Below are 14674 nucleotides of genomic sequence, written 5' to 3' on the forward strand. Positions count from 1 at the left end.
GAACTTTCTTTCCCTGTTGGGATTCCTCATTATGTGGAGGGAAGGAGAAAAAAAAAAAAAAAAATAGTCATCCAACCTCTTTTTCTGTAATCTCTCTCATTTATAGGCAGCTAACAAATCAGCCTGTGAAACACAGCTGCGGTCACTAAAGAGTTACAGCGTAGATAACCTACCAGGAAATTTTAGATGTTTGCAGGCAGCCAATAAAAGGAGAGATAAACAATACAGCTGACTCACAGGCAGCAAAGCTCCAGCTGTCTGTGAATGCCCCACGAAACAGACTCACACTGGGTATCTGCAGCAGTTTCACTATACTGTTTGTAGTTTTTATGCCCGTATTTTTAGAGGTAAGTTAACTTTTGCTTCCAATTTCTTTTACTTGGACATTTGAATGCTAGCTTAACTTAAAAAAGTTTCTCTTGTACCAAGGAAAACATCTTCATTATGAGTTACTCTTAAAGATTGCCTTTAAAATTAGAAACTTAAAATGAATGGCTTTATAATGATCTTCCTCCTGCCTACCGTAGCTAGGGGAAAATAACAACCATGGCTGAGGCTTTTAACTTTTTGTTAAAAATAATATAAAATCCTTTATGGCAGAAGTTGCTGAAGATTTTGTGATTTGTCACTGAGCTTTGAAATGGCTGTAGGAGGAAAATCATTAAAAAGAGCAGGTCTATTTGAAAATGGGCTTTAGTACTATACTTGCAAGTTAGTGAAACTTTCTCTGCAACTTCATTAAACTATGTCATATTTTGTGATTAGTACTTCCAACAACTCTAGCAGCCTTGGTAAAGTACTGCCTAAATAAGATCTCTCTTTTTAGGATCAAGCTCTTTTGGAGATTACCAGCAAATCACTCTAAGTCCAAGTGTGGAAAGAGAAGTAGAAACATGAACGTAGGGACAATATTCCTCAGCATGTCATGCTTTGTAGCAGAAAGATTGAATTGGTTTTCATTTGTTTTTACAAAATCTCCAGTTAAATAAGGTTTTGCAAATCCAAAAAAGAGCTGGTTGCTATCCCTTTTTATCTAAATAGTGAATTAGCAAGAGTTTCAAAAACTGTTACAGCTTTACTTGATTCCATTTTAAATAGAAATAGATAAATTCGAGAATGCTTTAGAGCCCATATGCATTATATTAGCCTCTTTGTACTATTTTTGGAGTTTTGAATAAATTATTTTGATTACTGAAATGTTTGTTTGTCTTATTATATACACAGTCCTTTCTGGTCCCTTCCAACTCAGGATATTCTATGAAACTATATTTCTATCCTGCACGACTGATGGATGCTGATTTGTTGTCTACATAATTCTTTATCATTTTAAAGCCACATTTTATGTTATAAACAATGGCCCCCCATTTCTAAGTAATCAGATGGAAATAAGAAAAAATAATAATAATTAGCACCTTGTGGCCTGGGATGGTAAGGTATGGCCTGGACAGTTTTCTGCAATTGACACGTTTTCACTGTCTTTTTAAGGAAAGTCTGATACAGAGTGGTAAAAGGAACTACCTTTTAGGATTAGGATAGTGGTTATTTGGGAAGGGGTGGTGCAACTTCACTGTGCTTTACTGGTAGTGACAAAAAGTAGGCCTAAACTTATCTCTGCTATTTTTTCTCCCAAGCCAGCCATCTAAAAATGGCCAAGCCATTGCCTGTAGTAGCCCAGGAGGATTTGGATAGCTTTACCTTGACCAGGACAGGCTCAGGCTTTGCACTGAAAGCCTTTCATGTCTCATGGAACACACAGATCTCCGTGAGGCTGCTTACCAGCCAGAATGCTACAGAAAGGTATGTGTCTTTGGTCTATTATCCATGCAGGTTGGCAACACAAAACTGCACCGATAGTACCAGAATGAATCATGGCATGTCCAAAATCGTTTGATCCCCAAACATATCTCAGTTCCTAGAAATCCCAACTTGCCAAGAGGCAAATTGGAGGCAGTAATACTAAGAAACTAGCCCTACTTCTTTTCTTTCACAAATTTTAGAAAAGTAGAGATTAATCCTGAAAGCATTCAATATCTCTATTACAATAATGTCTCCAGACCCTGACCAGTAATGTTGAGCATGCAATGTATGGTATTACATTTTCTGGAAACAGAGACCTCAGCTGAATTTCATCTAAACCAGCAAGTACATATGAAGGAATAGAGCAGTGGAAGGAGGGAGGGATAAGGGTCAGAGTTGCAGAGCAGTGAGATGTGTATATATGTCCCAATTACAAAACCACATCACTATAGCTGATGGGCATCCGCCTATCTGCAACAAAATTCCAGTGGGGTGACAAAGGCCCAGAAAGTTTCTAAGAATAACCCCAAGATACTTTAGATGAAGCAAGACAAAAGCATTTTAGGGGAAATCACTGACCTGATTGTTTATCAGAGTCTGATGTGCAACAACGGACTAGTTACAACTCACTTGTTAACTGAGAACACTGCAATTGAGGTAACTTTTGTTAAAAGTAAAATTCAGATGTCTTAGTGGAATACATAGTGTTTAACTTCTTCCATTATGAAGATGGGTGAAAAAAACAGTATTCTAGATTTTTTTAAAAAAGATTATCTGTTCCTGAATTCTGTTAGCATTTGCTGCCATTTTGACAATATCACTGTCAATTTAAACTGAAAACTTAAAAATACCTAAGGTTTTGTTCTGTTTTTGGGGAGCTGCTTGGTTTTTAGGCAGTGGAAGTCTAGCAATTTTGTAGTCTGATCTAACATTGTTTAGTAGCTAGTTTAAAGAAAAAAAAACTCTCCATCTCCTATTCACATTTTCTTTAAAACACAAGCTATAATTAAATCAATTCACAGTAATCAGCATCTTGCTCCTCTTTAAATTTAACATGCTATGCTGATTTGGTGGTATCTTTTCACTTAAACTTCCTCCCTAAGACTAAAAGCCTGTGTCCTGCTTTTCTCTCTGCTACTATTCTGATCCCTTGTTTGCATTACACTGGGTATAGGAAACCTAGGAGAATAGGCTGCAGTCTACTCTGCCTGTGAAACTTTCAACTGTGTGCTGATGATAAATGCTTAGATTTGTGGAAATAAGTGCTAAAAGAGGTGGGGCTGTAAGTTACTAACAGAGATTGGCTTACAGACTTGTGAATCAGTACCACAAATATGAGAAACAGAAACTGAAGTCTGATGACTTAGGATGATGAGAATGAGCTCCAGGTCTGTTGAAATCAACTGAATTTTGAATTAGTTCCAATGAATTTTCAGCTCAAAAGTAACACAGATAATTAGATATTTACAAACAAAAGCTGAAAGTGTGGCAGGAGTTATTTTCCCTGAAAATGCTTAATTTAATCAACAATTCGGTGTTTCCTTTGCACAAGGAATCAACTGTTTGGAGTCCTTGGCAAAATCTTGCTCTTCTTGTGATCAAAGCAAGGTTTCATTACATGCTGTAAATACAGACTGTTTGAATTCAGGTATGCAATCCAACTGCAGTTGAACTTAAATATGACAAAGCTATTAGAGTAATACTGCTTTTATCAAATATGAATTCAGTTTGTTTTATGTCAGACTTTGCCATGGTGCCATCAGATACACATGGAAGATCTTAATTTGGTTGTATATGTGGGTCTCACTAAAAGCAAAAGAATGCAAGTTTATGAGGGAAAACTAGATTTTTTTTGTAATCTAGCACTTCACATTTCAGCTTTCTCCCATCTTTGCATTATCAAATGCTGCTTCAAACTGTGCTCCTATGTTCATGCTAATCTATAGAGTTCTTTCACACTATGTTAGAAAAATACACTACACAAGATATTGCTTAATTTTCTTCTGGAAGATGACACAATACTGATTTTATTGGCAGAATTACCTTGGCTTGTGTCAACTATATGATTCTTTCTTGTTTCCATTGTCTACATGATCTGATGTCTAGCTGAAATTCCCTTCAGTCTACCCTGCCTCTAACCTTAGCTCTCTTTTTACAGGGAGAGGAAGCTGCTGCTTCAAGATATAGCAAATGTCAGGTGCTTTAAGTCTGAACGTCTCCTGCCTGCTCTTGGGATTTACCAGTACCATGGACTTGTGGGGATAGTGACTGAGTGGATGAGCAACGGATCCCTCCACTCACTCATCCATGAGGTACATAGGAGAAGTAATCTTTTGTGACAAAACTAATTAAACCCTAAGCCAAAAGGGAGTAAACAGCATGTAAATTATGGACAGACATCTGCTATTCAACTTCTGCATTGTACTTTTGTTTATGAAAAAGTGAATAGTAAAAGTTTCACTCTAGCAAAACGTATACTTTGTGTTCTTTAGCATCAGCTGTACCCAGATCTTCCATTTCCCTTGCTCATAAGGATCCTGTCAGATGTGGCTGAAGGGTTGCATCATCTTCACAGCCTCGAGCCTGCTTTCTGCCACTGCAGCCTTAAACCTTCCAATGTCCTTTTGGATATGCAGTACAGAGCCAAGGTGGGAACTTTTAGTCTATAGCCTGTTTGTGTGAAGTCCAGTGACTGTCCTATAGTTACACGTATTTAGTCTAATGACCAACATTTAGTTCTGAGACTGAGGTATTGTTACAAAAACTTTTTTTTCTCCTGTCTCTGTAGATATCAGATTATGGTCTAACCAACTGGAGGAAACAGCAGCTGAGGTCAGACCTGCAGAACTGCAATCAGAGAAAATGCCAGGATTTAGTGTATATCCCTCCTGAAATACTCAGAGGCAGCCTTCCTTCACGGGAAGGCGATATTTACAGGTAAATAGGATTTTTAAGGGCAGGTCATACCTGGTCCTTGCTAGATTCTATAATGTTGCTGAAATACTTATTTACAAAGACACTACAATAAAAATGCCAGATTTATATAATGCAATCAGACAGTATTCCATGTGAGGCTAATTACAGCAGTGAATTAAATACAAAATTCCCTACATCTGGTGAATAATATGGTTAAGAACTGTTCTTACAAATGGACCCAAATTTTTAAGAGTAACGTAGCTGCCAGAATATTTTCATACACATCTAGGAACCTAATGACTACAACTCATGTGGTTCCTAAGGGTGAACTGTTGTTGGACTTAATTTCAGGAAGAACTGTTCATGCCCAGATGAAAATCCAGACCTTTATCTCAAGTGTCCCACTGTGGTCCAAAGGAACCTGCTCAGATAATTCACTGAGCCACTCAAGCACTCATACTTTAGTGATTTATACAAAGGAGGAAGATTATCTACTGTCACATCTGTTTTGGAGCTGTAAAATATTTTTTATCTGTCTTGATAAATGAGACAACCTCAAACTGCAACTATTTTCTGTATGGACATGCATCTTTATAATCTGTTTTTATGGAGCCTGTGGACTAACGCTACAGGTAACTTTAAGCATGACATCTCTCTCTGACTTTTTATTGGAGGTAACAAATAAAACTGCTTTATTGCCACAGAGACGCTCACTAAGGCGAGTCAAACAACATATATGCTTGAGACCTATAAATGATGCAACTGATCTGATTTTTAAACAAGATTTTCTCACAGGAAGAGAGGCTTATTTCAAGTGGCATGATTAATTTCCAGCATGTCATTCTTATTTAATTTTAGATGTTCAGATATAACTCAGTGCATGAGAAGTGCATATCTAGATAGTGGTGTAATACAGAAAAGTGTCATATATGAAGTGCTGCTAGTTGCATGTAAGCTACATGTCTATCCATGTTATACTAATATTTTCCTAAGTGGTATTAAGACTATATGTGGAAATACAGAAGAATAGGGGGTTCTCTTGCACATGTAACTTAGCAGTAGAGCAAGATATATGAATATACAATTAAGTTTATTCTAGAACTGCTTCTTCCACTATAGGTTGCTTTACTTCTGGCTCATCTGTAGCCTGCTTTTTCTCTTCCTGCAGGCTTCTTGCTTCTGCCTCTAATTTTGCAGATTGAGGGTTTAACTGTATTTTAGACCACCTGAGATGTGGGTTGTACATACAGAGCTATGGTATCACTGGAATACTTCCTAGTTCATTAGAAAAGGAAAAAAGTATCTGGATCTCCAGCAAATCTGTCTGAAGAAAACAGACGTGCAGGGGATGAGGATCAAGTTTTTGGTAGGTTAACTGACTGATAAGCCTGTCAGTACCTGCTATGATGTCCCCTTCTTGCTATTTAAATTACTTGAAAGCTAAACAAAAATGACAGAGGACAACAGAAGGTTCTGAAATTGACAAGAGTAAATGTAATGAAGGTAATAACCTGAAATGTAATTCTAATTGATCCTATCCAAAAAATGTGTATATAGTTCTAACTTGACTTATTGTAAAAACTGCTTGTTTGAAAATCAAAGCTTAATGCAGAGAAATGTATCTCTTCAAATTAGGAAATATTTGGATAGGCTTTGTCTTGGAAAACTCCTGTCTTAAACCAATAAACTTGGTCTTGGGAGTAATGAGAACATAAATATGGATTCCAAATTAATGGATGTTCCTTTGTTTTTTTTCAGTTTTGGAATACTGTGTTGGGAGAGCCTAAGCAGACGGAAACCTTTTGAAGGTATTAATTTCTATATATTTATTTCTATAATTAATATTCTCTACAAATTCCCTTACTGTAGGGAAATCAACACAAACAACACTGTCTTTTTGGATGTCCTTTTGCCTTCTATTACTGTTAGAGCTAAAGATCAGAATCCCTCAGCAAATCCTCCATGTCTCGAGGAGGATGATTTTTCTGCAGGGGAAAACTGTAGCTTCTTACCCAACTTGTAGCAGTTCTCTGTGCTTGTTGAAGCACTCTGTTACTCAGTTGTGTTTTCTGATTACCTTTAGGGAGAAACAGTACCCTTCTATTTCACTGTCACTTCAAAACCAGACTACATTTTGGTGACAAATAGCTAAAAGGATGTGCAGTATGCTCATCTTAGAGTTGCCATGACTTTCAAATCCCAATCAAGAAATGCCAGTTTGTGCTAAATTCTCTTAAGAAAAAAGAATCTTACCTTCTTAGATAATAGCAAGCAGTTTTAAAGAACATGGTTTGTAAAGCACTATACAATAATTTTCATAGTGGAAGGATGATCCCTATTTTATGCAAGTTGATGCCAAAGAGACCTCTTTGATGTGGGCTCTGTTCTGCATGGCTTGCTGATTGAAGGACTTGTACATTTAGCAGGCTGAGAAGGACCTTTCAAAAATACTGCATAGGAATAGTAGGTTAATATTCATTCATGTAGCTTTCACTTATGGCTGCCATCTTCTGGTTGCCCAAAGTATTTTTTTCTGTACAATAGGATTGATATTCTTATAAGGTATAAAGTTTTATATAAACTGTGCTTAGGAGATACCCATAATAATTAGATGTATATCTGAGGGGTCTGTGCGTGTAGTTTACAATGCATGGGTACATACTCATTTGTCACTTTGTGTTAGGATAGAATTCTCTCTCCTGAAGTGGTCTGTTGCAATAACTAGTTATTGTTAAAGGCTAGCATATCCATTAGCTGCAGAGTAAATACTTTTTTTGCCTCTAAAAGTAGCCTTTGTTTTAATATACCTGATATAGCTTATGCTGAATATCTCTTTAAAAGTTCTGATGTCTTTAATGTTTTTTGTGGTGACATTTTCCTATCCATTGCAGGTCAAACAACCCTGCTGGAAGTTCTGATGGGAATCTGCAACAGCTTGCGGCCTGGGATTTCGGAGGAGTTTATACCAAGCAACTTGCCCCAGAGGAACGAGCTGTTGCACTTTATTGCTCTTTGCTGGCATCAAGAACCAGATTACAGACCACATACTGCAGGTAACATTCAGGGTTTGCTTTCCTTACAGGGTGTGTACTTGAGATGGTCTTGCTGGGAACATTGCTCTGGCACTCAAAATCAATGACAGAATATCTCAAGTGGAGGGCAAAGCAGCCTTTACATCACCATTGCAGTACTGTAGATTTCTTTAGCTGAAGATTCCTACCAGAGTTGGCTTACTGATCTGAGATTGCATTTTAGTATAATGCTTAAAGGGGGGGGGGGGGAGCTAAAGAAGGGGATATTAGCTAAATGTATTAGTCTAACAAAGACTGATCTATCTTAAGCATTTCTTACTTCTAGTGTTTAACCAGTTCCCTGTGAGGTGTGTTACCATTGTTTGTTAGCGGAACTGTTATGTTTAACCTGTCCCTATTGGAAAAAAGCCAAGAAATATTAAGACTGTGATACTTGGGGACTAGTAAGCAAATTTTCAAAGCTAGACATAATGCAAATAGTTTCCTCAGCACTTGCATATAGTTTTACTGTGTTAAATTTATATATTTGTTTGTAAGCCTTCTGCAAGGGCACATCTGTATAAACAATTAAGAAAAACTAACTCTGACAGTTCTTCAGAATCTTTTCTAAAAGGGAAGTAAAGCATGTATGGTGTACAAGCTGTATTTGAACTGCTTTCACTTAGTTCATCTAGCTTCCCAACATAATAAAGCTAATACTCAATAGCATGCTTAGTGAGATTAGTTGCAAGATGCTGCCTAAATATGTACACACTTTCATATGCAACATTGTATTTTAAAATGATTTATTCCTCCTGCAGAATGTGTAGACCTTCTAAATGGAATTTTGACTACTATAAATAAGGAGGCAATTCCTAATGCAATCTACAATCTGATGGATGCAAAGGTTAGTGCAAAATTTTGTTCCTGTATAAGGATGTTATGTGATTCTTCAATTACAGTTGTTGTGGCCCAAAACAGGAAAAGGCTTTGTCTTTATTGCTTTACTGGACATACCAGAGACTAAATTTTGGCACTTTAAGTTCATTCAGGATTTTTTTTAAAAAAAAAGGTATTGTAGGGTTTTCTGGCTGGTCTTCTCTAGAAAGTGTCAATTGCTACCAAGATTATAAAAATGATAGCTTCTTGCCAGTCACCAGCTGTAATCAGACTGGAAAACGAGTGAGAACAAATATCAGCTTCAAGCAGAACACAATAAGTCTAGGATCAAGGCCAATTTTTCTTGTATGTACTGGTTAAAGATATTTAATCCAAAACCCAGACAGTGTTAATATCTGCTCCAGCAATGCACTCTTCTGTCTGCTTCACTGTTTCTAAGTTGGCATGTTTCAAATGTAAAACACCACGTCCTCAGGCCCAAGAGGGTTCTCTGATACCCCCTGAATGGATGGGGAATGGCAAACAATTAAGGGACACAGCTAACTCAATATTTGTTTATATTGCCATAAGAAATCTGGCACAAATCTGACTACCACAAGAATAGCTATAGCCTATCTAGTTAACTTAGGCACAGTAGAGAAACTGCATTGGCACACTTCAGCCCTCGAGCAAGTATTCTAACTCCATCTGGACTTGCAAAACCCATTCTGTATCACTGATTTTGTTGTGCCTATGTGAGCTACCTACATTACTGCATACCAAATTATTTCTATGTGTTGCAATCACATACTGGGATTATAAAAGCAGACTTGATCAATGCTTTAATAGGTGGCATAGCTATAGTCCATGTCACTTTATTACCATTGAAGTTTATGGACTATTTGGCAATATGTTCATAAATAATACAATACTTCAGTCTCCATTGAGCAAGACTGTTTTTCTCTTCGCTAAATTAGCAGCGAGCATTATTTATTGTTCAAGTAACTATACAAATATATCCAAAATGACTGGGAAAAAGCTACTGGAAACTCTTAAAAATGAATTGATTCATTAACTGTTGAACTGTAAAGAGTTGGAACAAATCTGCTGCAGACATATAACATGGAAAAAAGTTACAAGTAGAAACACATCCTTATTGCGGACAGAGTTTGGCATATGAAACACAGGATGGTCCTGCTGTTTGGATACTTGAAGGACATGTTATAGCTAGCCCAATTTAACTATTTCAGTATAGGACTATTCTCACTTTTTCCTGCATGATCCAAAACTGGATTTTAAAGTAGAAACAGTAACAGAGTAGATTTAAGTCAGATTTTACAACTACTTACATGTGTTAAAATGTGAAGCTGCTCTATGCAGTTCACTATCACTATGTACCAGCATACCTAAAAGCATAATACATAGTGTCAGTGTAAATTCCTGCTCCTGACAACTGAATTGAGCAAACATTGGGTATTCTTACAGGCATTCTTGTACTATTTTTTCCAGGAGACAGCACTTAATGCATGCAAAGGTTCAGAAATATACACGTTGCAGACAGGCATACGCAATTCAGAGGTGAGTACATGGCATGCATCTGAGAGTTTTACAAGAGTACTTCATGAGGTTGTTGTTTCTCCTGACAGTGCTGACACCACATAATAAAAAACACTCTACAGCTAAGTGTCCCTAGCCAGGACAACTACTTCCAGTTAACCAACAAAACCCTGTTCTACCTTCTAAGCAGCAGACTCTGCTCTTGCAAAAACAACCTTACCCACTTAACAGTCACTTTGAACCACTCCTTGAAAATTTCCTAATGAAATGGCAAAAATCTAGCTCTTCTTGTGGTGTTTTCAAAATGTCATCTGGAAAAAAAGCCTGAGGCTGAATTCTAGCATCTGCAACTAATTTTCTTAAAGCACAATGACAACAGCTTTGTGATCACTCCAAAATACTGTTAACTCCCATTTTCAAAGTGATTTTTGGCACTTGTTGCAGGCTTGCCAATACCAAAAGAACTGAAATTCACGTGCCTGGATCAGAACTAACTTTTAAACTAAACAACTCAATTTGTAGTGACACCATGGCTGCCAGCAGCACAGGCTGTGGAAGCAATCTAGGACAGAAGTAAAATCCAGGACAGGTAGCCTACAGATCTATGCTGTCACAGCATCATAGGCAACTAGCTGAAGTCAAATTAAGCATGTCTACATGCTCATACCTACCTTACTCTGTTCTGTGAAACAGCCTTAGATTTCAAGAGGAAACTGTTTAGAAAAGGTTTTGGAAGAAAGTTTCCAAGATAATTCTTCCCTATTTTCATCTTTTTCAGGTCATGTGTCCACAAAACAACAAAGTAATGACCAAGAAAATCCCTCTTGTACTACCAAGCTTGTCAACTATTCTACTTGATAGCAATACAAATCATGCAGGAAGAGAAAACTATCTTGAGATGGATCCAGCAAACTCTACCCCACAGAACGCAACAAATAAAGGTATCTATCCTCATATATATTCAGCTCCAACTGTTCTAAGAAAAGGATGAACATTACTAGTAGTTCCATAGGCACATGCATTTTCCAAGTACAAGTGTCCATTCACAGAGCTTTGCCCCCTACTGGTATCATCTGAAGCATGAGCTCACTGCAGAAAAGCAGAGACACCATGGTTTCTTTTGGTTAAGTGTGTAGATAAAAAAAAGCCTCTTAAACTTCAGAACCCTGACCCATAACATACAGCTGCCATTTCTTTGCACACTGAATATTGCCTGTCAACAGAACAAGTACATTCTGGAATCTGTTGCCCTGTGTTAGAAAGAATAACCGTATTTTCTTATCAGCTAATAAGAAAAGGAGTTAAGTTCCTATTGCTGTTCAATTGCTGTTGCAATTCAAGGGTCTAATCTTACTCTTATTTCTTCTAGCTCACCCAGGCTCTGACTGTAGAAGATCTTTTTGTACTCCTCCATTATCTGGTCCAATGGCAGGCAAAGAAAACAGTCAGCATAAGGACCCACTGCTGGCACTTAAGCACAAACAACAAGCTACACACCCTGAACAAGCAGTGACAGGTAAGACTCCATTCCCAGTTGAGAGGACGATATTCTCCCAGACCAGACTTTAATTGATGATCAGATGGTTTAGAGATTGGTAGAAACAGATTTTTTTCCTGAATTCTCTTGCATGCTTGCAAGTATTTTTAGTGTAATAACTGCCAAAAGCAATACAAATGTCTCGTGAAGCTATTGGTACATGGCTATTCCTGTCCTCAGAAGTTCAGGCATTGGCTACTGTGAACATTAACGTGTTTTCCAGGATCATATTCAGGCTGAGAACAGGCATGAAAAAATATAATAAAATACAGAAAATACAGCACATAGGATATGAAATACACTGTTTGTTAAAGTCTGAAAAAAAAAACCTTAAAACTCCCCCCCATTTTATCCTGCTACAAAGTAGATATTGACTATATAAAAAAGAAGGGGGGGGTGGTGACTAAGGAGAAGGAGGAGAAACATTCATTTCCTTTCTGATGTGATTTGGGATTTTCCTACTGAGCTGGGAACTGCCTAATAGGAAAGCTTCTGACTTGTGAAGTCTGCCTCTCTGCCTCTACTTATAGGTGAAAAGCTTTTTTTTTTTTTTTCAAATTGGCCTATGATAGTTCATATATCTGGCTGGCCATTCTTCTCCACTTCCATTTATTCCTGAGGGATGGCATAAATTCAGGATAAAGCAGCAGACTTGTCCATACAAGAAAAGTTCATTGCAGAACTCTACTGTCCAGACTCAGAAATAAGGAGGACAGAGGCATGTTCTCCAAAGTAACAATGGCCTGCAGCTATTAATTTTCCCTTGGTGTATGGTATTTACTGGACATTAAAAACCTTAATGTTGGTACTAAGTGCTCTAATAGGCGTAAGCCTAAGCTGTCTGTGAAGAGGCAGAACACAGTGCTCTAGGTCATTTTTGCCAGAAGTATTAGCTTTGTTACTAGTTCGGCTTCGATATATACATTCAATTTCCCACTTTCACAATACATTTCAAGCAGTACTGCTATCCTGGACTACCTATTAGTTGTTCTTCTGCTTTCTGCAGGACAAAGTTTTTTTCATTTATGTACAGCCAAACTGCGTTGATCTGGTTTTGATCCAGAATAGGGCCAGACCTGAAAATCTCCTCCCTTCACACAATCCAAACAATCTTTAGAAATGCTTATCTTCTGTAATATGTTCATGAGTTTCAAACAAAAGATGGAAATACACTGTAGTCTTTATGAACAAAGAACACTAACTCTTCCTTTCTTCTTTCTCTACTAAGTTTATATTTCTAGTATCAACATTGATAAACGTAGCTACTACCATTTGCTAACAACTTCTGGAAGAAATGAGCACTTAGTGGATCTTGTTTTGTTTCCTTTTTTACTCAAGGTCCTTGCTGCAAAGGAAACTGCTGTCAAATATTAACCTGCCAGAGAGGAACCATACTGAGCTGCATGACAGAAGGACGCCTCAACCACGTCCTTGATGTCCTTCGCTCACAGCAAATGCTGTCTCGAATGGATTATGAAACAATCATCTCTTATCCCACAGTGACTGGTCGTGCTCGGGCATTGTTAGACATTTGCCTTTCTCTTGGAGAAAGGGCAGCACAGACTGTAGTGACTGTACTTACAGAGACCAAATACAGTCGTCTGGGACGAGGACACTGCACAGACTGTCCTGCTGAGAAAAACAGGCTGTTGCTGTGACTCTTTTTTTGAGGTTTGTTACATGGATCAGAGCACTGGTAATTTGGAATGGTAATGATTCATTCATTCCTCACAACCTGTTGACTGAAGTCAATTCTGCCTGCAGCCCATGATTTTAGTCCTCTAATGGAAAAAGCTAGCTGGATTGAAAGGTCAAGTCAGCCAACTGTCTGCAGAAATTACCGAGACTGGTATAACAAATTCAAATTTGGACCTCAGAGATTGGAGGAGTGTAATGTGTGCCAGAGAAAATAGTCAAGTCAGATGACACCTTATTTTGTTGATTTTTTTGGAAGACTGGAAAATGGATTATGAATTTTTGGAGATCACACTACAGAAGAGCAGGTATTACTAAATCCTTCCAGCTAAGCACAGTGAAGAACAGGGTACTGGATGAAGAGGGGGAAAAAAAAGGCTGTCTCAATGAAGCTCTGTGAAAGACAGGTGTTAGTGTGAAAGTCTTAAGAGAACTAAAATATTTACTACACAGCGCCTTAAGTAAGCTTTGGAAAACTTGCACCATGCATATAAATTTTCACTCACAAATGGTCGTATGCTCTGAAAACAGGGCACTGATAGCAGCGCTTTGGAGAGGTGGGCCTAAAGCATTTGGTAAATAGAAAAACGTTAATACCTTATGTCAATGTTGCTCTCTCCTTATGGCTGCAGCTCAAATGTAAAATTAAACCAGGTAGAAGAGGTACCAAGCTGATCACTTTAGAAATGGTGGTTCTGTTGAACTATAAAGGAAAGTAGAAAATTACCTTCATTATAATGAAAATGAGGTTATAAAAGGTGCTGGTTTTTGAAGGCACAGTGGGATTCCTTCAAATTGCAAGGCACTAGATTAACATGAGAACTTGTTATACACTCTACAAGTATTTCAGATGCAAAACTGTTATTCTGTTTCCCTGCATTGCATTTGTTCTCTGCAGTTTCAAACTGCTGATCTACTTCAGTAGTTTGGCAGGTTGTAATACTAAATTTAGTAACGATGTGTTTTCTGGGCATACTTGAGATAAGAGACTTGTTACATCAGACTATAATACTGCTGGAAACAAATTTTAGCTATAACTCTTTATGCACATTCATTAAGCTTTAAGACAGCCTTGAGATGCTATATTGTTACAATTAAAATCAATGTCGAGTGTGTTGAAAATAATTTTGCCTATTAAAGGAACTAAACACTGACTTTTTTTTTAAATCCCCACTTGAAATTGGAACCCTCAGCAGACCAGATTAGCCTTCACTAGGAAAGGATGTCTTTCAGGAGGAAAACTACTGCTGCCATGGTGTTTTACTTGTTTAGAAGGCATAAG

The 14674-nt window shown here is 37.6% G+C and overlaps 1 protein-coding gene across 3 annotated transcripts; it reads left to right on the forward strand.

The window, feature by feature from the left end:
- The first annotated feature begins 217 nt into the window (after nucleotides 1-217).
- LOC118172560 (receptor-interacting serine/threonine-protein kinase 2-like) lies at nucleotides 218-14544 on the forward strand. Of its 3 annotated transcripts, XM_035336560.1 has the most exons (13): nucleotides 269-347; nucleotides 827-927; nucleotides 1631-1797; nucleotides 3956-4109; nucleotides 4290-4445; nucleotides 4586-4734; nucleotides 6472-6521; nucleotides 7605-7766; nucleotides 8546-8631; nucleotides 10113-10181; nucleotides 10939-11101; nucleotides 11530-11676; nucleotides 13036-14544. In XM_035336560.1, the coding sequence occupies exons 3-13, from the start codon at nucleotides 1646-1648 to the stop codon at nucleotides 13353-13355; spliced, it is 1608 nt and encodes a 535-aa protein (XP_035192451.1). In that variant the 5' UTR covers nucleotides 269-347; nucleotides 827-927; nucleotides 1631-1645; the 3' UTR covers nucleotides 13356-14544. The 3 variants fall into 3 exon arrangements, with proteins under 3 accessions (XP_035192450.1, XP_035192452.1, XP_035192451.1); XM_035336559.1 differs by lacking the exon at nucleotides 827-927 and having other exon boundaries at nucleotides 218-347; nucleotides 1632-1797; XM_035336561.1 differs by lacking the exon at nucleotides 827-927 and having other exon boundaries at nucleotides 218-347; nucleotides 1632-1797; nucleotides 11539-11676.
- The last annotated feature ends 130 nt before the right edge of the window (nucleotides 14545-14674 follow it).

This window comes from Oxyura jamaicensis, chromosome 11 (assembly GCF_011077185.1).
Source record: "Oxyura jamaicensis isolate SHBP4307 breed ruddy duck chromosome 11, BPBGC_Ojam_1.0, whole genome shotgun sequence".
Classification (NCBI taxonomy): domain Eukaryota; kingdom Metazoa; phylum Chordata; class Aves; order Anseriformes; family Anatidae; genus Oxyura; species Oxyura jamaicensis.

Bases quoted from the DNA above. Each gene is read 5' to 3' on its own strand.
- LOC118172560 (XM_035336559.1), top strand. From the start codon at position 1,646: ATGGCCAAGCCATTGCCTGTAGTAGCCCAGGAGGATTTGGATAGCTTT. The intron at 4,110-4,289 runs GTACATAGGAGA...TGTGTTCTTTAG, and splicing joins TCCACTCACTCATCCATGAG to CATCAGCTGTACCCAGATCT. The intron at 4,446-4,585 runs GTGGGAACTTTT...CTGTCTCTGTAG, and splicing joins ATATGCAGTACAGAGCCAAG to ATATCAGATTATGGTCTAAC.